This window comes from Heptranchias perlo, chromosome 28 (genome assembly GCF_035084215.1).
Source record: "Heptranchias perlo isolate sHepPer1 chromosome 28, sHepPer1.hap1, whole genome shotgun sequence".
NCBI lineage: Eukaryota > Metazoa > Chordata > Chondrichthyes > Hexanchiformes > Hexanchidae > Heptranchias > Heptranchias perlo.
The window spans coordinates 39,067,390-39,094,291 of record NC_090352.1 but is presented as its reverse complement, the minus strand read 5'-3'; the positions used below and the strand labels follow the sequence as shown (position 1 = coordinate 39,094,291).

The window sequence follows — 26,902 nt, the reverse complement described above, 5'->3', positions numbered from 1 at the left end:
GAATCTGTAGCCCAGCAAGAGTCAGCGTTTCGGGGGAAAAGGGGAAGGAAAATGTTTTTGGAAAGAAAAAGCAAATTTAGGAAAGACTGAACAGGATGGGGCCAATTTCTCTAGAAAAGAGAAGGCTGAGGGGTGACCTGATAGAGGTCTTTAAGATTATGAAAGGGTTTGATAGGGTAGACGTAGAGAAAATGTTTCCACTTGTGGGAGACACCAGAACTAGGGGCCATAAATATAAGATAGTCACTAATAAATCCAATAAGGAATTCAGGAGAAACTTCTTTACCCAGAGATTGGTGAGAATGTGGAACTCGCTCCCACAAGGAGTAGTTGAGGTGAATAGTGTAGATACATTTAAGGGGAAGCTGGATAAACACATGAGGGAGAAAGGAATAGAAGGATACGCTGATAGAGTGAGATGAAGAGAAGTGGGAAGAGGCTTGTGTGGAGCATAAACAGAGACAGAGTGTTTCTGGGCTGTAAATTCTATGTAATTCTGTGCACTGCAGGGTCTGGTGTTATTCCCAGGGTATTGGCTGTACCAGTACACGGTCTTTTCAGTAGAAGGGGTTCTGGGCCAAGGGACAGAGGGAGCAAAATAATGATCTAATGGTGACAGTGATCTGTACTCTACTATCCTTTGCTCCTTCAGGCTCACCAACTGGTCCACAGTTTCCTGGGACTGTTGCTGGGCAACAGGTGTAACGGGCAGCATCCAGGGGAGTACCTTGCTTTGTTGAGTTGAGTTCGCCTTCGACTGCCGCCTGCGTGCGCACGCTGGCGTTCGGGTCCACCCCGACACTGAGGTTTATCATGGCACGGGCCGCCGTGACATCATCCAGCCACACCACGTTACCTAGGAAACATTCAAGAAATTGGTCTTTCAGAATTAACAAAAATATCAATGTTAACAGCTGGACTCTCTCCTGCACCTTATCCCATCTCCTAACACACACCTTTAATCAGCAGAACCTTCCCGCCCGTGTGGTTTTAGAGGGAAAAAGAAAGATTTGTATTTCTACAGCGCCTTTCATGACCCAAAGCGCTTTACAGCCAATGATGTACTTTTTTTTTAAATGTAGTCACTGTCGTAATGTAGGAAATGCAGCAGCCAATTTGCGCACAGCAAGATCCCACAAACAGCAATGTGATAATGACCACATCATATGTTTTAGTGATGTTAGTAGAGGGATAAATATTGTCCAAGATACCAGGGAGAATTCCCCTGTTCCTCTCCGAAAGCGTGCCAGGGGATCTTTTTACATCCACCCGAGGTTTAACGTCTCGTCTGAAAGACAGTGCAGCACTCTCTCGGTACTGCACCGGGAGCGTCGACCTATATCAGAAGCCAGGATCGACTATAAAAATCTTTTAAAACTTCAGAAGAGCAGTGGATGCAGGGGAGGCCGGGCGAGAGGCAGCAGAAATCAAACAAAAATAAAATTAAACCAAGGCAAGAATTTCCCTGCTCAGTTTGCACATCACACCTTGGTCTCCACAGCTAAGAACCGAATAGCCCCAAAATTCACTCACAGGAGGAATCATCGATCCACTCGATGCTGGATGGAGGGTACTCTTTAAAATATGCAAAGATCTCTTCGGTGCTCATCTCATCGACCCCGGTCACGTGTAGGGCCTCCAGGCGAATCTTAGGGATCGCTGCAAAAAAAACACAGCAACAGGTAACCACAGTCAACAGAGATCGCAATATTCAACAACAACTGGCATTTATATAGCGCCTTTAATGTAGTAAACCGTCCCGAGGCGCTTCACAAGGAGTGAAATCAGACAAAAATTGATACCGAGTCACATAAGGAGATTTTAGGACAGGCGACCAAAAGCTTGGTCAAAGAGGTAGGTTTTAAGAGGCATCTTAAAGGAGGAGAGAGAGGCGGAGAGGTTTAGGGAGGGAATTCCAGAGCTTCAGGCCCAGGCAGCTGAAGGCACGGCCGCCAATGGTGAAAATCGGGGTGGACAAGAGGCCAGAATTGGAGGAGCTCAGAGATCTCGGAGGGTTGGATGTTACAGAGATAGGGAGGGGTCCCATGGAAGGATTTGAACACAAGGATGATGAGAGTTTTTTTTAAATAAAACTGGCCATAGTAAATATTGATAGTTTACAATTTCAGTACACAGATATTGTAAGGATACCGTAGATATTGGACTAAATGAACCTCACAAAAACCCAGCTCAGTATGTTGACAGTGATGATGCAATATAAACACTTTGAATAAACACCCAGGGACCTCCTGTAAATAATCAAACAATTGATCTCTGAATGACCTCAGCCTCTGTTTAAAGAAAGGAGAATTAGATAGCGTGACATCTGAAGTGTGACAGATAGCTGAAATGCGCGAACAGGAAATGTATACAACGTGAAGTTTTTAATATCACTCACTGAATTCTGTGCACAATTCTGTGAAACCTTTATTATATCCTTTACGTATATATTTAATTCTTATTCCATCTCATTTTCAAAACGGAGGATATACTGCTAGATGTACAAGTTGGAGGTTGGTATCTGGGCTAACAGCAACAACTTGCTCTGATAAAGTGCCTTTAGCTGCAATGGGTGTGGTATTGGGCTATGGTGGCCCGGGTGAGGAATCTGGCAGAACCAGCCTGGAGTTTGGCAAAATGGAGGCATGTCCTGTGGTTTAGCACTTCTGTGGAGAGGAAATCTGGGGTATGGCAGAACTGCGGAGTGGAATATGGGCTTTGATCTACCGATGGAACCCTGGAGTCTCTCAGCTACGAGAGGAAGAACACTTTGGCAGTGCTTGCAATGGAACTGGCAGCTATACTTTGAAAGTTTCTAAGAGATCTGTGTTTTCCTGGACATGTGACTGTCTGTCTCCCTCCCTCCGAGACTTTGTCCCACAGTTGTCACTAATTTGAATATTTACACTTTCTAGCCACCAAAACACAGATTATGGTAATCAGAGCTGCTTGTCTGAGCTTTCAAAATGCAATTAATTTGTTTTTAATTTTTGTAAAAGAAAAAAGAACTCAAATTAAGAGGAAGAAAGACACTGTCTTTTCTCATTCTGTCTCTATCCGTTTCTTTCTCATTGTCTCTGTCCGCTTGACATGCTTTCTGAAGTAAAAATGAATAGCTTTATTTAAAAGTGTACTTGAAAATGTACACAAATTCACCACCCAGTTTGTTTACAAATCATTTTCAAAAACACACAAACTGAAACTTTGTTATGCACAGAGACACAACTTGACTTTAGCAGATTAAAAAAATAAGTTGTCGGGAACTAGAACATCAACAAAAGCTACAAGTGTGTAATAAGTACTGTCCGTCATATTTAAAGTGGATCTCTCCTTACTGACGGCCTTTCTTTATATAAACTTAAGTTGAAAAGCTTCTGAAATTTGCCCTACAGCTTTTCTCCAAACAGCTTTGAAAAATAACCCAGCAGATATTGCTAGAAGCTGAAGAGACACGCTTTAGCAGTTAGTCTGACTACATACTACTGGCTCATCCTAGGAGATTGAGGACACTGTACACACTCGGACTGACAGTGTCACAGTTCTGAGCAAAAACATTAAGTCCAAGCCGAGGCTTCTTGAAGCAAAAATTTTAATGAAGTTACTGAATGACAATTGGGAGTGTAAATGTAACCATGCTATTGTGAAATATATAATTTTTGATATTTTTATTTTGACCCTTATTTTAGACATTAGAAATTTCAGTTATTGAGGAAAAAAAATGGCATCTAAAGTTTTTTTTCCCCCAAATAGCGTTTTGTTTAATTCAATTGGTGCAACAACTTCTTTGTCTTTTTTTAATTGGCAAGCTCTGCTTCCTGGTCATTCAGGGTTGGTTTTCATAAATCCGTAGTAGTTTCTCATTGGCCATTTTCTAGGCTTCTGAATCGTACACTTCCTATCTCTTCAGTTCTAGTTTGCTGCAGTTTTACTTTGAGCCAATCAACAAAGCGGCGAAAGGTGACAGCAACAGAAAAAATTAGACAAAAAAGTGTTGCACAAAAGGAAGTGCAGACAAGACTTTTCAATAAATAACATAAATACATCTGATTATATAGGTCTATAGATGACGTTATATTGATAGACTGCTGGGACAGCAGCCTCTACCCACTGGGTGAGTTTTACTCGGTAGATGAAGTGCAATACGCTGCATTGTGCAAAGGACAGGGAGAGGAAACATTTTATAAAACCATAAAAATCAAAAAAAGCAAAATAACCATTAGTTTTACAGTCTGAAAAGGCTTTACAGAACCGAACAAAATCAAACTGTCACCTTCCTTCAGGATCTCCTTGTCCAGCACCACCTTCCTCTGAGCAATGTTCACCTCCGCCCGGAAGTGGAATCTCCTGGCTCGCAGTTCCTTCCTCTCCACCGCTTCCTGTGGAAACAAATAAACCGATAAAACGCTGGGCTGGGGGGAAGAGAGCCTGTTGCAAGTATAACGTCTGTCCCCTTGCACTACCCTGCACTGGTTTCAGAGGATTGGAACTAACTTATTCAAGCCAGTGCTTTCAATGCTTCGTTCAAGTGCTTGGTTTTACAAAGAATTTACAGCACAGAAACAGGCCATTCTGCTGGTGTTTATGCTCCACACGAGCCTCCTCCCTCCCCTCTTCATCTCACCCTATCAGCATATCCTTCTATTCCTTTCTCCCTCATGTGTTTATCCAGCTTCCTTTTAAATGCATCTATGCTATTCGCCTCAACTACTCCTTGTGGCAGCGAGTTCCACATCTAACCTCTCCTGAATTGTCCACTGGATTTATTAGTGACTATTTTATATTTATGGCCCCTAGTTTTGGACTCCCCCACAAGTGGAAACATCATCTCAACGTCTACCCTATTCTGGGAATAGATTTTAAAGAATTTATTCCTGCATCACACTGAGCTGAAGCGCGATGAACAGCCACCTTCTACGAGCAGAGCAACCCCACCTGTACGAGAAGTTGCCTTTCTCGGCCATCCCATCACAGCAAGCCGCACAGCAGCAGCCTCTTTACAGGTGGACCACTGGCCACAGCAGAATGACTGGAGTGCATGGGCGGTCCCCTCCCTGCAAGTACTACACGGTGTGAAACAGTATCTTGAGGGGACTTAAATCGCCACTCCCTGGGACCCATGGCTAGAACCGTTCCACCATCACTCGTCACAATAAATATTCCCAGCCAGATTTTTAACAACACACCCCACTCTGAACTCAGGCAGAGATGGAAATGGCTCGTACCTTCGAGGTGACGTCAATACCAGTGATAAAAGTCCCAGCCTTGTTCTCGTAACGCCTACTTGTATCCTGTGTAAAAGGAATTGAAAAAAAAATTACGTCACTACATGGTGATTATCAACCAAGGCCGGTGAAATGCCGTGTTACCAAAACAACTGGCAGAGTCCCAACACATTGCGTCATTGTTTCAGCGAGATTCACTGTTTTGTCATAAGATGAGAAACCACTTTTCCTCTCCTCAAAGGTGCTGACTCTCACTGGGGTACAGTCCCTGAAGGTGCTGACTCTCCCTGGGGTACAGTCCCTGAAGGTGCTGACTCTCCCTGGGGTACAGTTCCTGAAGGCGCTGACTCTCCCTGGGGTACAGTCCCTGAAGGCGCTGACTCTCCCTGGGGTACAGTCCCTGAAGGTACTGACTCTCCCTGGGGTACAGTCCCTGAAGTTGCTGACTCTCCCTGGGGTACAGTCCCTGAAGGTTCTGACTCTCCCTGGGGTACAGTCCCTGAAGGTGCTGACTCTCCCTGGGGTACAGTCCCTGAAGGTTCTGACTCTCCCTGGGGTACAGATCCTGAAGGTGCTGACTCTCCCTGGGGTACAGTCCCTGAAGATGCTGACTCTCCCTGGGGTACAGTCCCTGAAGGTGCTGACTCTCCCTGGGGTACAGTCCCTGAAGGTGCTGACTCTCCCTGGGGTACAGTCCCTGAAGGTGCTGACTCTCCCTGGGGTACAGTCCCTGAAGGTGCTGACTCTCCCTGGGGTACAGTCCCTGAAGGTGCTGACTCTCCCTGGGGTACAGTCCCCGAAGGTGCTGACTCTCCCTGGGGTACAGTCCCTGAAGGTGCTGACTCTCCCTGGGGTACAGTCCCTGAAGGTGCTGACTCTCCCTGGGGTACAGTCCCCGAAGGTGCTGACTCTCCCTGGGGTACAGTCCCCGAAGGTGCTGACTCAGACAACTTCATGGTCACTTTTACTAATACAAGTTTTTTATTTCCATATTTTTAAAAACTGAATTCAAATTCTCAAACTGCCGCAGAGGGATTCGAACTCTCATTCTCCGGATTATTAGTCCTGAAACATAATCATAACCACTACTAGCAATCCCCAATTCTTCAGCTCCCGGGATTGATTAACTTTCCCTAGTAAAGGTTCGGACTTATAATAGCTCTCCGTTGAATAAGTTCTGATGAAGCCGTGGGAGTTCTCCCAGCCACATCCCCTTATGTAGAGCGTAAGATCCATTCATGCCCGCCCCCCGACCAGAACTTAAAGGGCCACTTTAAACAGGGTGGATTTCTGGCATAACTGGACTCCAGCCCAAATTCCTGGCCCCTCCCCGGGAGAAAACCATGCCATCCGCTCTCTGTGGCCACAGGAAATCCTGGGCCTGTGTGCGGACTGGGAATCAGTCTGTGTGTTGGAGCTTCCCACCCTGTTACCAAGGTGTAGGGGCAGGAGACGGTCACTGTGCGTAGGAGAGAGAAGCAGAAACACCATTCGGTAAGAGCAAAACACAGCTCCGGTTTTCGGGCAGCCAACCGCCATGGGCGAGCTGAGCTTTCCTCGCAGGATGTCGGTACCTTACCCTAACATCAGCGACACAGCCCTTCACACTCTCTAATGCACCCACCAGCTCTTCACCCAGCCAGCAGCACTCGCGCCCGAGTCAGAAGGTTGTGGATTCAAACTCCACGCTCATAATCCAGGCCAACACCCTCGTGCAGTGCCGAGGGAGCTGCCGTCCTTTCGATGAGCTGTAAAACCGAGGCTCTGTCCACGGGTGGGTGTAAAAGATCCCATGGCACCTCTTTGAAGAAGAGTGGGGGGGGCTTTCAGTGTCCTAGCCAACATTTCTCAACCAACCAGAGAAAGTGTTCATTCCTCTCAGTCCTGTTCGTGGGACATTTCTGCTCTGCTTGTCTCCTCACCAATCTGAGCATTTTAGAGTAATTTGTCGTGTTAAGTGCTTTGAGACAAGTTCATAATGTGTTATATTAGTCTGCCCACATTACAAAAGTGATTACACTTCAAAAGTATTTAATTGGCTGTAAAGCGCTTTGGGACATCCTGAGGTCGTGAAAGGCGCTATATAAATGCAAGCCCTTTTTACTCTGATATAAATTCAAGCTGTTCTGTTTTTCGCCTCGTGCCGATTGTACTGCATTGCCTCGTGCATGTGCAGCGAGTGGAGGCAGGGTAAGAGCTGAACTGGACCATGCAGGCCACTAATGCACTTTTTAACATCGACAGCCTGTGTGAACAACAACTTAGGACAGGTGATCAAAAGGTAGGTTTTAAGGAGCGTCTTAGAGGAGAGAGAGGTAGCGAGGCAGAGAGGTTTAGGGAGGGAATTCCAGAACTTAGGGTCTAGGCAACTGAAGGCACGGCCGCCAGTGGTGGAGCGATGAAAATCAGGGATGTGCTTAAAAGGCCAGAATTGGTGGAACACCGGGGTGGGGAGGGGCGAGGTCATGGAGGGATCTGAAAACAAGGATGAAAATTTTAAAACTGAGGCATTCCCAGACCGGGAGCCAACGTAGGTCAGTGAGCACAGGGACAATGGGTGAATGGGACTTGGTGCGAGTTAGGATACGGGCAGTTTTGGATGAGCTCAAGTTTACGGAGGGTGCAATGTCGGAGGCCAGCCAGGAGAGCGTTGGAATAGTATTGGAACCTTCCCCCCACCCAAAGACTTAAGCTGCAGATGTGCCTTGCGTGTGTGTGCAGCTGTCCCAGTGATCTTACGACTGATGTGAACCCAGCCTACAATATAAACAGGGCAAAGCTGCAGCACATGCCAGGACTGCTCGCATCATGTAAACTACTGTCAGGATGTTTGAATGAGAAAAATTATGTTGGAAAAAGCTCGAACAATGATTTTGGGGGTGGGGGGAAGACAGGCAAGGTGGGAGACCTATCACTCGCTGACCAAAGAGACTAAGTTATCTGAAGCAAAAGGCTAGGAACACAAGACCGAAATGTGGTTCAGAAGCAGCAGAACCGGAGCCTGAAATGTGGGGGGACGGGACCAGCCCGAGGTTGAAGAAAAGGGGTGACGAGGTCAGGATGAAGGAGGAGAAAGGGGGGCACAAATTACAAGCCCACTGAGCGAGGGGTGTGGATGCAGCCCATTGCTCTGTGGGGCGGAATTTCCTGTGGGGACACAATCGGGAGGTTACACCCGAAATTAGGCCCTCTGCAAGACATGCCAGATCATCGACACAGATACCACCATCACACGAGATGACACCACCCACCAGGTGCATGGTTCATACTCCTGTGACTCGGCCAACGTTGTCTACCTCATACGTTGCAGGAAAGGATGCCCCAGAGCATGGTACATTGGCGAGACCATGCAGACGCTGCGACAACGGATGAACGGACACCGCGCAACAATCGCCAAACAGGAGGGTTCCCTCCCAGTCGGGGAACACTTCAGCAGTCATGGACATTCATCCACCGACCTTCGGGTAAGCGTACTCCAAGGCGGCCTTCGAGACACACGACAACGCAAAATCGTCGAGCAGAAATTGATAGCCAAGTTCCGCACCCATGAGGACGGCCTCAACCGGGATCTTGGGTTCATGTCACGCTACACGTTACCCCACCAGCGAACAAATGTTATCTGTTTTTAATATAATGGGTCATTTGCTGGCTCTCTCTGCCTTCCGGATGTTTCTGCCTCTCTCTGTTTTTTTTTCTCTGTTTTTTTTCCCTGTTTGTTTTTTTGTTGAATGTGTATTCGGGGGTTCTGCAGGTGACACCTCTCTGTCTGAACACGGTGATTGCCTTGGCAACGGGCAGTTGCAGGGGCAGTCTGTAAACACCATGTATTGTTCTATATGTATAAATGCGTAGGCTTCAAGGAGCTCTTGAAACATTTGCCTGAGGAAGGAGGAAATCTCCGAAAGCTTGTGAATTTAAAATAAAATTGCTGGACTATAACTTGGTGTGTAAAATTGTTTACAATTGTCAACCCCAGTCCATCACCGGCATCTCCACACCATTCTACCAGGGTCAACTTAAGCCAAAATTTCCTGCCAATCTCATGAGCAAATGGCAGAATTAAAAATTCTGAGAAACAAGCGGAAATCGGTGTAAACAATCAATGCCTGAAGCGCAGAACTGACAACATAGATTCCTTCTTCAAGTATAAAAATTAAAGTTTCAAGCCATCTAAACATCGCTCCTGCACCTGCTCTGCTCGTACTTAAATATAAGAAAAAGAGAATCTGGGAACTGCTAGACATAAAAAGATCCATCGAGTTCACCTTCTACCATCCTGGTAGCCACATGATAGAACGATAATGGAGTTGTTGACTAATCACAGCAATCATAAGAACATCAGAAATAGGAGCAGGAGTAGGCCACTCAGCCCCTCGAGCCTGCTCCGCCATTCAATCAGATCATGGTTGATCTTCGACCTCAACTCCACTTTCAATACTATCAATTAGTTTACAACAGACCCAGACATGAGGTGAGAAAAACCCCAGTGGAGCAGCTTTGGAAACCATGAGTCGAAAGTCACTTGCTCCTCCCGAGCCTGGTACATTAACCACGTCATGAGGGGTATGGTAGCATAGTGGTTATGTTACTGGACTAGTAATCCAGAGGCCTGGACAAAAATCCAGAGTCATGAGTTCAAATCCCGCCACGGCAGCTGGCGAATTTAAATTCAATTAATTAATTAAATTAATTAAATAAAAAATCTGGAATTAAAATACTAGTATCAGTAATGATGGCCATGAAACAACCGTATTGTCATAAAAACCCATCTGGTTCACTAATGTCCTTTAGGGAAGGAAACCTGCCGTCCTAACCCGGTCTGGCCTATATGTGACTCCAGACCCACAGCAATGTGGTTGATTCTAAATTGCCCTCTGAAATGGCCTAGCAAGCCACTCAGTTGTAAAATCTCGCTACGAAAAGTCACGATAAGAATAAAACCGGATGGACCACTAGGCACCGGACACGACAACGGCAAAACACCAAGCCCAGTCGACCCTGCAAGGTCCTCCTTGCTAAGTCTGGGGACTTGTGCCAAAATTGGGAGAGCTGTCCCACAGACTAGTCAAGCAACAGCCTGACATAGCCATACTCACAGAATCATATCTTTCAGCCAATGTCCCAGACTCTTCCATCACTATCCCTGGGTATGTCCTGTCCCACCGCCAGGACAGACCCACCAGAGGTGGCGGTACAGTAATATACAGTCAGGAGGGAGTGGCCCTGGGAGTCCTCAACATTGACTCTGGACCCCATGAAATCTCATGGCATCAGGTCAAACATGGACAAGGAAACCTCCTGCTGATTACCACCGACCGTCCTCCCTCAGCTGATGAATCAGTCCTCCTCCATGTTGAGCACCACTTGGAGGAAGCACTGAGGGTAGCAAGGGCACAAAATGTACTCTGGGTGGGGGACTTCAATGTCCATCACCAAGAGTGGCTCGGTAGCACCACTACTGACCGAGCTGGCCGAGTCCTGAAGGATATAGCTGCTAGACTGGGCCTGCGGCAGGTGGTGAGCGAACCAACACGAGGGAAAAACTTACTTGACCTCGTCCTCACCAATCTACCTGTCGCAAATGCATCTGTCCATGACAGTATTGGTAGGAGTGACCACCGCACAGTCCTCGTGGAGATGAAGTCCCGTCTTCGCACTGAGGACACCATCCAACGTGTTGTGTGGCACTATCACCGTACTAAATGGGATAGATTCAGAATGGATCTAGCAGCTCAAAACTGGGCATCCATGAGGCGCTGTGGGCCATCAGCAGCAGCAGAATTGTATTCCAGCACAATCTGTAACCTCATGGCCCGGCATATTCCTCACTCTACCATTACCAACAAGCCAGGGGATCAACCCTGGTTCAATGAGGAGTGTAGAAGAGCATGCCAGGAGCAGCACCAGGCGTACCTAAAAATGAGGTGCCAACCTGGTGAAGCTACAACTCAGGACTACATGCATGCTAAACAGCGGAAGCAACATGCTATAGACAGAGCTAAGCGATTCCACAACCAACGGATCAGATCAAAGCTCTGCAGTCCTGCCATATCCAGTCGTGAATGGTGGTGGACAATTAAACAACAGGAGGAGGAGGCTCTGCAAACATCCCCATCCTCAATCATGGTGGAGTCCAGCACGCGAGTGCAAAAGACAAGGCTGAAGCGTTTGCAACCATCTTCAGCCAGAAGTGCCGAGTGGATGATCCATCTCATCCTCCTCCCGATATCCCCACCATCACGGAAGCCAGTCTTCGGCCAATTCGATTCACTCCACGTGATATCAAGAAACGGCTGAGTGCACTGGATACAGCAAAGGCTATGGGCCCCGACAACATCCCAGCTGTAGTGCTGAAGACTTGTGCTCCAGAACTAGCTGCGCCTCTAGCCAAGCTGTTCCAGTACAGCTACAACACTGGCATCCACCCAACAATGTGGAAAATTGCCCAGGTATGTCCTGTCCACAAAAAGCAGGACAAATCCAATCCGGCCAATTACCACCCCATCAGTCTACTCTCAATCATCAGCAAAGTGATGGAAGGTGTCGTCGACAGTGCTATCAAGCGGCACTTACTCACCAATAACCTGCTCACCGATGCTCAGTTTGGGTTCCGCCAGGACCACTCGGCACCAGACCTCATTACAGCCTTGGTCCAAACATGGACAAAAGAGCTGAATTCCAGAGGTGAGGTGAGAGTGACTGCCCTTGACATCAAGGCAGCATTTGACCGAGTGTGGCATCAAGGAGCCCTAGTAAAATTGAAGTCAATGGGAATCAGGGGGAAAACTCTCCAGTGGCTGGAGTCATACCTAGCACAAAGGAAGATTGTAAACAATTTTACAACACCAAGTTATAGTCCAGCAAATTTATTTTAAATTCACAAGCTTTCGGAGACTTCCTCCTTCCTCAGGTAAATGTTTCAGGAGCTCCTTGAAGCCTACGCATTTATACATATAGAACAATACATGGTGTTTACAGACTGCCCCTGCAACTGCCCGTTGCCAAGGCAATCACCGTGTTCAGACAGAGAGGTGTCACCTCCAGAACCCCCGAATACACATTCAACAAAAAAACAAACAGGGAAAAAAAAAGAGAAAAAAAACAGAGAGAGGCAGAAACATCCGGAAGGCAGAGAGAGCCGGCAAATGACCCATTATATTAAAAACAGATAACATTTGTTCGCTGGTGGGGTAACGTGTAGCGTGACATGAACCCAAGATCCCGGTTGAGGCCGTCCTCATGGGTGCGGAACTTGGCTATCAATTTCTGCTCGACGATTTTGCGTTGTCGTGTGTCTCGAAGGCCGCCTTGGAGTACGCTTACCCGAAGGTCGGTGGATGAATGTCCATGACTGCTGAAGTGTTCCCCGACTGGGAGGGAACCCTCCTGTTTGGCGATTGTTGCGCGGTGTCCGTTCATCCGTTGTCGCAGCGTCTGCATGGTCTCGCCAATGTACCATGCTCTGGGGCATCCTTTCCTGCAACGTATGAGGTAGACAACGTTGGCCGAGTCACAGGAGTATGAACCATGCACCTGGTGGGTGGTGTCCTCTCGTGTGATGGTGGTATCTGTGTCGATGATCTGGCATGTCTTGCAGAGGTTACCGTGGCAGGGTTGTGTGGCGTCGTGGACGCTGTTCTCTTGAAAGCTAGGTAGTTTGCTGCGAACGATGGTCTGTTTGAGGTTGGGTGGCTGTTTAAAGGCGAGTAGTGGAGGTGTGGGGATGGCCATAGCGAGGTGTTTGTCCTCATTGATGACATGTTGAAGGCTGCGGAGAACATGGCGTAGTTTCTCCGCTCCGGGGAAGTACTGGACGACAAAGGGTACTCTGTTGGTTGCGTCCCGTGTTAGTCTCCTGAGGAGGTCTATGCGATTTTTTGCTGTGGCCCGTCGGAACTGTCGATCGATGAGTCGAGCGTCATATCCCGTTCTTACTAGGGCGTCTTTCAGCGTCTGTAGGTGTCCATCGCGTTCCTCCTCGTCTGAGCAGACCCTGTGTATTCGCAGGGCCTGTCCATAGGGGATGGCCTCTTTGACGTGGTTAGGGTGGAAGCTGGAAAAGTGGAGCATCGTGAGGTTGTCCGTGGGCTTGCGGTAGAGTGAGGTGCTGAGGTGCCCGTCTTTGATGGAGATTCGTGTGTCCAAGAAAGAAACTGATTCTGAGGAGTAGTCCATGGTGAGCTTGATGGTGGGATGGAACTTGTTGATGTTATCGTGTAGTCTCTTTAGTGATTCCTTGCCGTGGGTCCATAGAAAGAAAATGTCGTCGATGTATCTGGTGTATAGTGTTGGTTGGAGGTCTTGTGCAGTGAAGAAGTCCTGCTCGAACTTGTGCATGAAAATGTTGGCGTATTGGGGTGCGAATTTGGTCCCCATGGCTGTTCCGTGTGTTTGGGTAAAGAACTGGTTATCGAAGGTGAAGACATTATGATCCAGGATGAAGCGGATGAGTTGTAGGATGGCTTCCGGAGATTGGCTGTTGTTGGTGTTGAGTATTGATGCTGTCGCAGCGATGCTGTCATCGTGGGGGATACTGGTGTATAGTGCCGAGACGTCCATCGTGGTGAGAAGTGTTCCTGGTTCAACTGGTCCGTGGGTACTGAGTTTTTGTAGGAAGTCTGTAGTGTCGCGACAGAAGCTGGGGGTTCCCTGTACGATGGGTTTCAGGATGCCCTCGATGTATCCAGAGAGGTTCTCACACAGGGTTCCGTTGCCTGATACGATGGGACGTCCGGGTGTGTTGGCTTTGTGTATCTTTGGGAGGCAGTAGAAGTCTCCCACGCGGGGATTACGTGGGATGAGAGTGCGTAGGATGCTTTGAAGGTCTTGATCAGTTTGTTGAGCTGGTGGGTGTGTTCTTTGGTCGGATCTGCGGGTAACCGTCTGTAGTGTTCCTGGTTGTCCAGTTGTCGGTATGCTTCTTTGCAATAGTCTGTTCTGTTCTGTATGACTATGGCTCCTCCTTTGTCCGCTGGTTTGATGACGATGTTGCGGTTGGTCTTGAGAGCGTTGATGGCGTTGCGTTGTGCTCGGGTGACATTCTGGACTGTCTTCTGAGTGCGGCTGATGAATCTGGCATTGACGCATTTCCTGACAGCTTGAGCATACATGTCCAGCTGAGGGCAGCGACCCTCCGGAGGAGTCCAGTTTGACTCTTTCCTCTTCGGTTGCTGTACCGCGGATCCCTCTGTCTGCTGTTCCGGATCGTCGATTGTCTCATTGGGTTCGCTGCTGAAATCTTGGGGTTTGTGGTAGAATTCCCGGAGCCTCATTCTCCTGATGAATTCCTCTGTGTCTGCCGCGAGACTAGTGGGGTCCATTTTGGTAGTGGGGCAGAAATTGAGCCCTCGGCTGAGAACTTCGATTTCGTCTGGTTGAAGGGTGTGGTCGGATAAATTGACAATAGACTTCCCTGTGGTTGCAACCGTGGTACCAGGGGATGCTTGGTCGTTGCTGGTGGTGATGCCGAGTTTCTCAAGCTTCCTGCTCTTGGTTTTCATGTAGGCAGCGTAGTTCCGTTGCCTCGTCTGTTTGGCGGTATAACGTAGCTGGTCTGCTGTGTCCTGAGTACAGGTTGAGAGTATGGACTCTATCTTGGTTTCGAGGTTGTGGCGTCTGCTGTAGAGTTGGTGTATGAGATGGTTGCGGAGTGTGCGAGAGGTACGGCGGCAGAGTCTCTCAGCGTAATCCGAGTTGTATGGTAGTGGGGCTCAATTGCCCCACTACCATACAACTCGGATTACGCTGAGAGACTCTGCCGCCGTACCTCTCGCACACTCCGCAACCATCTCATAGACCAACTCTACAGCAGACGCCACAACCTCGAAACCAAGATAGAGTCCATACTCTCAACCTGTACTCAGGACACAGCAGACCAGCTATGTTATACCGCCAAACAGACGAGGCAACGGAACTACGCTGCCTACATGAAAACCAAGAGCAGGAAGCTTGAGAAACTCGGCATCACCACCAGCAACGACCAAGCATCCCCTGGTACCACGGTTGCAACCACAGGGAAGTCTATTGTCAATTTATCCGACCACACCCTTCAACCAGACGAAATCGAAGTTCTCAGCCGAGGGCTCAATTTCTGCCCCACTACCAAAATGGAACCCACTAGTCTCGCGGCAGACACAGAGGAATTCATCAGGAGAATGAGGCTCCGGGAATTCTACCACAAACCCCAAGATTTCAGCAGCGAACCCAATGAGACAATCGACGATCCGGAACAGCAGACAGAGGGATCCGCGGTACAGCAACCGAAGAGGAAAGAGTCAAACTGGACTCCTCCGGAGGGTCGCTGCCCTCAGCTGGACATGTATGCTCAAGCTGTCAGGAAATGCGTCAATGCCAGATTCATCAGCCGCACTCAGAAGACAGTCCAGAATGTCACCCGAGCACAACGCAACGCCATCAACGCTCTCAAGACCAACCGCAACATCGTCATCAAACCAGCGGACAAAGGAGGAGCCATAGTCATACAGAACAGAACAGACTATTGCAAAGAAGCATACCGACAACTGGACAACCAGGAACACTACAGACGGTTACCCGCAGATCCGACCAAAGAACACACCCACCAGCTCAACAAACTGATCAAGACCTTCAAAGCATCCTACGCACTCTCATCCCACGTAATCCCCGCGTGGGAGACTTCTACTGCCTCCCAAAGATACACAAAGCCAACACACCCGGACGTCCCATCGTATCAGGCAACGGAACCCTGTGTGAGAACCTCTCTGGATACATCGAGGGCATCCTGAAACCCATCGTACAGGGAACCCCCAGCTTCTGTCGCGACACTACAGACTTCCTACAAAAACTCAGTACCCACGGACCAGTTGAACCAGGAACACTTCTCACCACGATGGACGTCTCGGCACTATACACCAGTATCCCCCACGATGACAGCATCGCTGCGACAGCATCAATACTCAACACCAACAACAGCCAATCTCCGGAAGCCATCCTACAACTCATCCGCTTCATCCTGGATCACAATGTCTTCACCTTCGATAACCAGTTCTTTACCCAAACACACGGAACAGCCATGGGGACCAAATTCGCACCCCAATACGCCAACATTTTCATGCACAAGTTCGAGCAGGACTTCTTCACTGCACAAGACCTCCAACCAACACTATACACCAGATACATCGACGACATTTTCTTTCTATGGACCCACGGCAAGGAATCACTAAAGAGACTACACGATAACATCAACAAGTTCCATCCCACCATCAAGCTCACCATGGACTACTCCTCAGAATCAGTTTCTTTCTTGGACACACGAATCTCCATCAAAGACGGGCACCTCAGCACCTCACTCTACCGCAAGCCCACGGACAACCTCACGATGCTCCACTTTTCCAGCTTCCACCCTAACCACGTCAAAGAGGCCATCCCCTATGGACAGGCCCTGCGAATACACAGGGTCTGCTCAGACGAGGAGGAACGCGATGGACACCTACAGACGCTGAAAGACGCCCTAGTAAGAACGGGATATGACGCTCGACTCATCGATCGACAGTTCCGACGGGCCACAGCAAAAAATCGCATAGACCTCCTCAGGAGACTAACACGGGACGCAACCAACAGAGTACCCTTTGTCGTCCAGTACTTCCCCGGAGCGGAGAAACTACGCCATGTTCTCCGCAGCCTTCAACATGTCATCAATGAGGACAAACACCTCGCTATGGCCATCCCCACACCTCCACTACTCGCCTTTAAACAGCCACCCAACCTCAAACAGACCATCGTTCGCAGCAAACTACCTAGCTTTCAAGAGAACAGCGTCCACGACGCCACACAACCCTGCCACGGTAACCTCTGCAAGACATGCCAGATCATCGACACAGATACCACCATCACACGAGAGGACACCACCCACCAGGTGCATGGTTCATACTCCTGTGACTCGGCCAACGTTGTCTACCTCATACGTTGCAGGAAAGGATGCCCCAGAGCATGGTACATTGGCGAGACCATGCAGACGCTGCGACAACGGATGAACGGACACCGCGCAACAATCGCCAAACAGGAGGGTTCCCTCCCAGTCGGGGAACACTTCAGCAGTCATGGACATTCATCCACCGACCTTCGGGTAAGCGTACTCCAAGGCGGCCTTCGAGACACACGACAACGCAAAATCGTCGAGCAGAAATTGATAGCCAAGTTCCGCACCCATGAGGACGGCCTCAACCGGGATCTTGGGTTCATGTCACGCTACACGTTACCCCACCAGCGAACAAATGTTATCTGTTTTTAATATAATGGGTCATTTGCTGGCTCTCTCTGCCTTCCGGATGTTTCTGCCTCTCTCTGTTTTTTTTTCCCTGTTTGTTTTTTTGTTGAATGTGTATTCGGGGGTTCTGGAGGTGACACCTCTCTGTCTGAACACGGTGATTGCCTTGGCAACGGGCAGTTGCAGGGGCAGTCTGTAAACACCATGTATTGTTCTATATGTATAAATGCGTAGGCTTCAAGGAGCTCCTGAAACATTTACCTGAGGAAGGAGGAAGTCTCCGAAAGCTTGTGAATTTAAAATAAAATTGCTGGACTATAACTTGGTGTTGTAAAATTGTTTACAATTGTCAACCCCAGTCCATCACCGGCATCTCCACATCATGACAAAGGAAGATGGTAGTGGTTGTTGGAGGCCAATCATCTCAGCCCCAGGACATTGCTGCAGGAGTTCCTCAGGGCAGTGTCCTAGGCCCAACCATCTTCAGCTGCTTCATCAATGACCTTCCCTCCATCATAAGGTCAGAAATGGGGATGTTCGCTGATGACTGCACAGTGTTCAGTTCCATTCGCAACCCCTCAAATAATGAAGCAGTCCGAGCCCGCATGCAGCAAGACCTGGACAACATCCAGGCTTGGGCTCATAAGTGGCAAGTAACATTCGCGCCAGATAAGTGCCAGGCAATGACCATCTCCAACAAGAGAGAGTCTAACCACCTCCCCTTGACATTCAACGGCATTACCATCGCCGAATCCCCCACCATCAACATCCTGAGGGTCACCATTGACCAGAAACTTAACTGGACCAGCCATATAAATACTGTGGCTACGAGAGCAGGTCAGAGGCTGGGTATTCTGCGGCGAGTGACTCACCTCCTGACTCCCCAAAGCCTTTCCACCATCTACAAGGCACAAGTCAGGAGTGTGATGGAATACTCTCCACTTGCCTGGATGAGTGCAGCTCCAACAACACTCAAGAAGCTCAACACCATCCAAGACAAAGCAGCCCGCTTGATTGGCACCCCATCCACCACCCTAAACATTCACTCCCTTCACCACCAGCGCACTGTGGCTGCAGTGTGCACCATCCACAGGATGCACTGCAGCAACTCGCCAAAGCTTCTTCGACAGCACCTCCCAAACCCACGACCTCTACCACCTAGAAGGACAAGGGCAGCAGGCACATGGGAACAACACCACCTGCACGTTCCCCTCCAAGTCACACACCATCCCGACTTGGAAATATATCGTTGTTCCTTCATTGTCGCTGGGTCAAAATCCTGGAACTCCCTTCCTAACAGCACTGTGGGAGAACCGTCACCACACGGACTGCAGCGGTTCAAGAAGGCGGCTCACCACCACCTTCTCAAGGGGCAATTAGGGATGGGCAATAAATGCCGGCCTCGCCAGCGACGCCCACATCCCGTGAACGAATTTTAAAAAATGTATCCAATTACTAATGTACTGTATCCCAAAATGCTGGAAGTAATAATTTACATTTATATAGTGCCTTTAATGTAGTAAAATGTCCCAAGGCGCTTCACAGGAGCAATTATCAAACAAAAATTGAAACCGAGCTACATAAAGAGGTATTAGAACAGGTGACCGAAAGCTTGGTCAGAGGTAGGTTTTAACGAGATGGGGGGCTCGAGAGGTGGCGAGGTTTACATAAAATATACGGCACAGAAAGTGGCCATTCGGCCCAACTAGTCCATGTTGCACACGAGGAGGGAATTCCAAATCCACAGCAGGTCTGTCAGCACCTGTTGGGTTAGCACTCAGGCTGTCTCACGAAGGGTCTTCACCCCAAACATTAGCTTGTCTTTGTTCATTTTAGATTCTATGATTATATCTCTGCTCATTCCCACCCAGCTCCTCAGGAGTTACCCCAGTTTCGCAAACAGTATTGCAAATATTTCTGAAGTTGGAAGAAAAGCGCAGGGCAGAGTTAAGCTGGCCGTTTATACTTTTTTTTATTATTCGTTCATGGGATGTGGGTGTCGCTGGCGAGGCCGGCATTTATTGCATATCCCCATGTGCCCCTTGAGAAGGTGGTGGTGAGCCGCCTTCTTGAACCGCTGCAGTCCGTGTGGTGACGGTTCTCCCACAGTGCTGTTAGGAAGGGAGTTCCAGGATTTTGACCCAGCGACAATGAAGGAACAGCGATATATTTCCAAGTCGGGATGGTGTGTGATTTGGAGGGGAACGTGCAGGTGGTGTTGTTCCCATGTGCCTGCTGCTCTTGTCCTTCCAGGTGATAGAGGTAGTGGGTTTGGGAGGTGCTGTCGAAGAAGCCTTGGCGAGTTGCTGCAGTGCATCCTGTGCATGGTACACACTGCAGCCACAGTGCGCCGGTGGTGAAGGGAGTGAATGTTTAGGGTGGTGGATGGGGTGCTAATCAAGCTGGCTGCTTTGTCCTGGATGGTGTCGAGCTTCTTGAGTGTTGTTAGAGCTGCATTCATCCAGGCAAGTGGAGAGTATTCCACTTGCTTGGATGAGTGCACCTTTCACCGCCTTGCAAAGTCCCAAAGCGCTTTACAGCCAATGAAATACTTTTTGAAGTGTAGTCACTGTTGTAATGTAGGAAACACAGCAGCCAATGTGCGCACAGCAAGATCCCACAAACAGCAATGAGATAAATGACCAGATAATCTGTTTTTTTAAGTGATGTTGGTGGAGGGAGAAATATTGACCAGGACACCAGAACTCCCCTGCTCTTCTTCCAATAGTGGCCGTGGGATCGTTTACATCCACCTGAGAGGGCAGACGGGGCCTCGGTTCAACGTCTCATCCGAAAGACGGCACCTCCGACAGTGCAGCGCTCCCTCAGTACCACAGTGGGAGGGTCGGCCTGGATTATGTGCTCGAGTCTCTGGAGCGGGGTCTCGAACCCACGACCCTCTGACCCAGAGGCGGGAGTGAGACCCACTGAGCCCCTCCCTCCCCCCAACCGGACATTCAACCGAGGGATGCCTCACAGTCCAGTCCGCCCTCCTTTAACTGCAATTCCCCGGCCGTCACACCGGCGTCGCTCAGCCCGTGAATCAGCTTCTGACTGACGCCCGAGGCCGGGGATCTCCTGCTGCGGTTCCCCTCCACACCCTGGGCCTCGGCCTCATGCTGATCCCGGGGACCCGACGCTCCATCTGGGCCGCAAGGACCTCGGTCCGGCTTTCCAGCTCCTCCAGCGCGCCCACCCGATCCGCCAGCGCTAGGCCCCGAAGCCTCGGGTTTGCCCCGCGGCCTCCTCACCGGAACCAGGTCCTTGAGTGACCTCCGCACCGAGATGGAGTCGAGTTTCTCGGGCTCGATCTCTCCCTCTTCCACCTCCATCGGCTCCTCCTCCCGCTCCGGCTCCCGTTCCCGCTCCCGCTCCCGCTCCCGCTCCCGCTCCGACTCGGAGCCCGACCCGGGCTCCTCGCCCTCACACTCGGCCACGGGCTCCACACAGACCCGCAGGCCCCGGACCGCCGCCATTCCAACCAACGAGAAGCGGGAGACGGACAAGAGGAGCCGCGCCGCTCACTGCTGCCCCCGCGGCCGGAGGACCAACCAAAGCCAACGAGTGCAAATCACGGCCAAGAGGAAACACCGCACCCACAAAGGACTTTTGTTTTTTTAAAAAAAGCAAGGGCGCCACCTGCTGGCTCAGCGAGTAACTGACGCCACACAGAGCAAGAAAGTCACAGATTAAATCCCCAGTCTCTGGTGAATTAGCTGATTTTGACCCTGAGCTGAGCCTCCGACCCCACGTCCTCTCCATCACTTTCCCACTGGCCGCCCTCCCACCGTCCGCACTTCATAAACTTCAGCTCATCCAAAACTCTGCTGCCCCCCCGTATCCTAACTCGGACCGAGTCCCGTTGACCTATCACCCCCTGTGCTCTCTGACCTACATTGGCTCCCAGTCTGGGAACGCCTCGATTTTAAAATTCTCATCCTTGTTTTCAAATCCCTCCACGGCCCTCACCCCCTCCCTATCTCTGTAACCTCCTCCAGCCCTACAACCCTCCGAGATCTCTGCGCTCCTCCATTCTGGCCTCTTGTGCATCCCCGATTTCCTTCACTCCACCATTGGCGGCCGTGCCTAGGCTCTAAGCTCTGGAATTCCCTCCCTAAATGTTTCCACCTCAAGCTTTTAGTCACCCATCATAATATCTCCTTCTTTGGCTCAGTATCAATTTTTGTCTGATTGCACTCCTGTCGAGCACCTTGGAATGTTTTACTACATTACAGGCGTCGTATTAATGTAAGTTGTCGTCTTAGTTGGGACAGTGCCTTGGGCTGCCATTGGCCTCAATATCTCTGGATTAAGGAGGAGTAAAATCAGCATGGGTTCCCATTCCTATCTCTGGAAAATGCATCTGATCAGTTGTCAGGGGAGGACATAAGAATTAGGAGCAGGAGTAGGCCATATGGCCCTTTGAGCCTGCTCCGCTCGGGCTCAGCTGTGATGCAGCCTTGATCGAATACCCTGCCAACGCTCACTTGGTTCACAAATAAAGAATGAGCCACTTGGGTGACGTACAGGAGGACAGCCAGCACCTGTGGAACCCGTACCCCAGCGAGAGTCAGTGCCTTCAGGAGAAGAGGGGAGATAGAACTCATGCCTGGAGCAATAACAGAAATACAGCCTTGTGAAATCTTTCTACGTGTTTAAAAAAAAAATCAGGCAAATTCTTTCAGAGACATCACCACAATCGCAGAGGTTTCCCGATCATTGTCTGAGGCTGAACCAGACTGTTCACAATCACAGCGTCCCACTCAACCCTGAGCTGAGATTCCCACCTCATAGCCTCTCCGTCAGAAAGACTTGTTGGGGGAGTTTGCGTGGATTTGTTGGGGGAATTTGTTGGGGGTTTGTTGGGGGAGTTTATGTGGGTTTGTTGGGGGGGTTTGTTGGGGGTTTGTTGGGGGGGTTTGTTGGGGGTATTTGGGTGTGTTTCAGGTCGTACTGTGAATGATTGTGGAGTATGTTGAGATGTAATAAAGGACCAAATGACTATTCCCGCAGCACTCACCCAGCACCAGAGGGCACCCCAGGGCAGACACTAACTCTCTGACTGGGATTGGCTCAGTGCTGGGTGGGCTGCACCTCCCAGGGAGCAGGAGGCATCTCATCAGCTTCAATCAGATTACAACCTCCCTCGTCCATTTTCAGTTCAGCAACCCCCGGCTCGAACCAATCCCCCCCCCCGGCTCGAACCAATCCCCCCCCCCGGCTCGAACCAATCCCCCCCCCCGGCTCGAACCAATCCCCCCCCCCGGCTCGAACCAATCCCCCCCCCGGCTCGAACCAATCCCCCCCCCCGGCTCGAACCAATCCCCCCCCCCGGCTCGAACCAATCCCCCCCCCCGGCTCGAACCAATCCCCCCCCCCGGCTCGAACCAATCCCCCCCCCGGCTCGAACCAATCCCCCCCCCCGGCTCGAACCAATCCCCCCCCCCGGCTCGAACCAATCCCCCCCCCCGGCTCGAACCAATCCCCCCCCCCGGCTCGAACCAATCCCCCCCCCCCCGGCTCGAACCAATCCCCCCCCCGGCTCGAACCAATCCCCCCCCCCCGGCTCGAACCAATCCCCCCCCCCCCGGCTCGAACCAATCCCCCCCCCCGGCTCTAACCAATCCCCCCCCCCCCCCCGGCTCTAACCAATCCCCCCCCCCCGGCTCGAACCAATCCCCCCCCCCCCGGCTCGAACCAATCCCCCCCCCCCGGCTCTAACCAATCCCCCCCCCCCCCGGCTCGAACCAATCCCCCCCCCCCCCCCGGCTCTAACCAATCCCCCCCCCCCGGCTCTAACCAATCCCCCCCCCCCCGGCTCTAACCAATCCCCCCCCCCCCGGCTCTAACCAATCCCCCCCCCCCGGCTCTAACCAATCCCCCCCCCCCCCGGCTCTAACCAATCCCCCCCCCCCGGCTCGAACCAATCCCCCCCCCCCCCCCCGGCTCTAACCAATCCCCCCCCCCGGCTCTAACCAATCCCCCCCCCCCCCGGCTCTAACCAATCCCCCCCCCCCCGGCTCTAACCAATCCCCCCCCCCCGGCTCTAACCAATCCCCCCCCCCCCCGGCTCTAACCAATCCCCCCCCCCCGGCTCTAACCAATCCCCCCCCCCCCCGGCTCTAACCAATCCCCCCCCCCCGGCTCTAACCAATCCCCCCCCCCCGGCTCTAACCAATCCCCCCCCCCCGGCTCTAACCAATCCCCCTCCGGCTCCAAGCCTTTGTGCCCCATTCCCAAGCAAGAATCAGTGGAATCAGTGCCCATTGGACCCAAACCCCAGAGTCAGCGCAGTCCTGATCCAGACACAGTCCTGATCCAGACGCAGCCCTGATCCAGACGCAGTCCTGATCCAGACGCAGTCCTGATCCAGACACAGTCCAGTTCCAAACGCAGTCCTGATCCAGACGCAGTCCTGATCCAGACGCAGTCCTGATCCAGACGCAGTCCAGTTCCAAACACAGTCCTGATCCAGACGCAGTCCTGATCCAGACGCAGCCCTGATCCAGACGCAGCCCTGATCCAGACGCAGTCCTGATCCAGACGCAGTCCTGATCCAGACACAGTCCAGTTCCAAACACAGTCCTGATCCAGACGCAGTCCTGATCCAGACGCAGTCCTGATCCAGACACAATCCTGATCCAGACGCAGTCCTGATTTCGACACAGTCCTGATCCAGACGCAGTCCTGATCTAGACACAGTCCGGAAACAGAAACTGTCCTGATCCAGATGCAGTCCTGATCCAGACGCAGTCCTGATCCAGACACAGTCCTGATCCAGACGCAGTCCTGATCCAGGCAGGGTTTTGATTCCACACAATGCTGATTCAAGTTTGTGACTTCCTGGCAGGTTCTGTGTTTGGGCTCCTGCTGAAACTCTCTCACAGCTATAAAGGTTAAATTAATCTGAGGAACTGTTTCTCTAAACTTAGGTCCCTGACGGAGAGGTTTTATGACAGCTCAGAACTCAGAACCTCATAAACTCATTCTATCTGATGCCACTTGTGGCAACGAGCCACAAACAGCTCACAACCTCACCCGCACTTGTCAGTGACTTAGGCGCACAAAACAGAGATGGGGCTGGTTTAATTCCAGCCCCCCACCCCCGCCACTCCCCTGAAGGTGCTGCCTCTTACTGGGGTACAGTTCCCCTTCCCCTGTAGGTGATGTAGAGTAAAGCTCCCTCTACACTGTCCCATCAAACAGGACAGGGACAGCACAGGTTAGATACAGAGTAAAGTTCCCTCTACACCCCCTTGTTCAAAAAAGGGTGTAAGGATAAACCCAGCAACTACAGGCCGGTCAGTTTAACCTCAGTGGCGGGGAAACTTTTAGAAACGATAATCCGGGACAGAATTAACAGTCACTTGGGCAAGTGTGGATTGATTAGGGAAAGCCAGCACGGATTTGTTAAAGGCAAATCGTTTTTAACTAACTTGATGAGGTAACAGAGAGGGTCGATGAGGGCAATGCATTTGTTGTGCTGTATATGGACTTTCAAAAGGCGTTTGATAAAGTGCCACATAATAGGCTTGTTATCAAGATTGAAGCCCATGGAATAAAAGGGGGCAGTAGCAACATGGATACAGAATTGGCTAAGTGACAGGAAACAGAGAGTAGTGGTGAACGGTTGTTTTTCAGACTGGAGGGAGGTGTACAGTGGTGTTCCCCAGGGGTCGGTGCTGGGACCACTGCTTTTCTTGATATATATTAATGACTTGGACTTGGGTGTACAGGGCACAATTTCAAAATTTGCAGATGACACAACACTTGGAAGTGTAGTGAACAGTGAGGAGGATAGTGATAGACTTCAAGAGGATATAGACAGGCTGGTGGAATGGGCGGACACGTGGCAGATGAAATTTAATGCAGAAAAATGTGAAGTGATACATTTTGGTGGGAAGAACGAGGAGAGGCAATATAAACTAGAGGGCACAACTCTAAAAGGGGTACAGGAACAGAGAGATCTGGGGGTATATGTGCACAAATCATTGAAGGTGGCAGCGCAGGTTGAGAATGCGGTTAAAGAAGCATACGGGATCCTGGGCTTTATAAATAGAGGCATAGAGTACAAAAGTATGGAAGTCATGATGAACCTTTATAAAACATTGGTTCGGCCATAACTGGAGTATTGTGTCCAGTTCTGGGCACCGCACTTTAGGAAAGATGTGAAGGCCTTAGAGAGGGTGCAGAAGAGATTTACTAGAATGATTCCAGGGATGTGGGACTTTAGTTACGTGGATAGACTGGAGAAGCTGAGTTGTTCTCCTTGGAACAGAGAAGGTTGAGAGGAGATTTGATCGAGGTATTCAAAATCATGAAGGGTCTAGACAGAGTAGATAGAGAGAAACTGTTCCCATTGGCAGAAGGGTCAAGAACCAGAGGACATAGATTTAAGGTGATTGGCAAAAGAACCAAAGGTGACATGAGGAAAAACTCTTTTTTACACAGCGAGTGGTTAGGATCCAGAATGCACTGCCTGAGGGGGTGGTCGAGGCAGATTCAATCATGGCCTTCAAAAGGGAACTGGATAAGTACTTGAAAGGAAAAAATTTGCAGGGCTACGGGGATAGGGCAGGGGAGTGGGACTAGCTGGATTGCTCTTACATAGAGCCAGCACAGATTCAACGGGCCGAATGGCCTCCTTCCGTGCTGTAACCGTTCTATGATTCTATGATTCTACACTGTCCCATCAAACACTCCCAGGGCAGGTACAGCACAGGTTAGATACAGAGTAAAGCTCCCTCCACACTGTCCCGTCAAACACTCCCAGGGCAGGTACAGCACAGGTTAGATACAGAGTAAAGCTCCCTCCACACTGTCCCATCAAACACTCCCAGGGCAGGTACAGCACGGGTTAGATACAGAGTAAAGCTCCCTCTACACTGTCCCATCAAACACTCCCAGGGCAGGTACAGCACGGGTTAGATACAGAGTAAAGCTCCCTCTACACTGTCCCATCAAACACTCCCAGGGCAGGTACAGCGCGGGTTAGATCCAGGGTACAGCTCCCTCTACACTGTCCCATCAAACACTCCCAGGGCAGGTACAGCACGGGTTAGATACAGAGTAAAGCTCCCTCTACACTGTCCCATCAAACACTCCCAGGGCAGGTACAGCACGGGTTAGATACAGAGTAAAGCTCCCTCTACACTGTCCCATCAAACACTCCCAGGGCAGGTACAGCACGGGTTAGATACAGAGTAAAGCTCCCTCTACACTGTCCCATCAAACACTCCCAGGGCAGGTACAGCACGGGTTAGATACAGAGTAAAGCTCCCTCTACACTGTCCCATCAAACACTCCCAGGGCAGGTACAGCACGGGTTAGATCCAGGGTACAGCATGTATTAATATGCTGATGATGGGTGGGTTTTGGTGCCCGGGAACTGAAGTGGAGATTCTCCCCTTTTAGGCAGGTTCAGAGATTGGGACAG

General features: G+C 50.4%; 1 protein-coding gene across 4 annotated transcripts in view; it reads right to left on the bottom strand.

The window, feature by feature from the left end:
• The window catches only part of ncbp3 (nuclear cap binding subunit 3), a 36,705-nt gene extending 15,734 nt beyond the window's left edge, over nt 1–20,971 (bottom strand). For all 4 annotated transcript variants that reach the window (XM_068008558.1, XM_068008560.1, XM_068008559.1 and 1 more), the window contains exons 1-5: nt 20,718–20,971; nt 5,223–5,288; nt 4,271–4,376; nt 1,534–1,659; nt 728–856 (exon numbers count right to left, since the gene is read on the bottom strand). In XM_068008558.1, the coding sequence (XP_067864659.1) occupies nt 728–856; nt 1,534–1,659; nt 4,271–4,376; nt 5,223–5,288; nt 20,718–20,942 (652 nt within the window). In that variant the 5' untranslated portion in view covers nt 20,943–20,971. The remainder of the gene's footprint in view (nt 1–727; nt 857–1,533; nt 1,660–4,270; nt 4,377–5,222; nt 5,289–20,717) is intronic.
• Nucleotides 20,972–26,902: the final 5,931 nt, after the last annotated feature.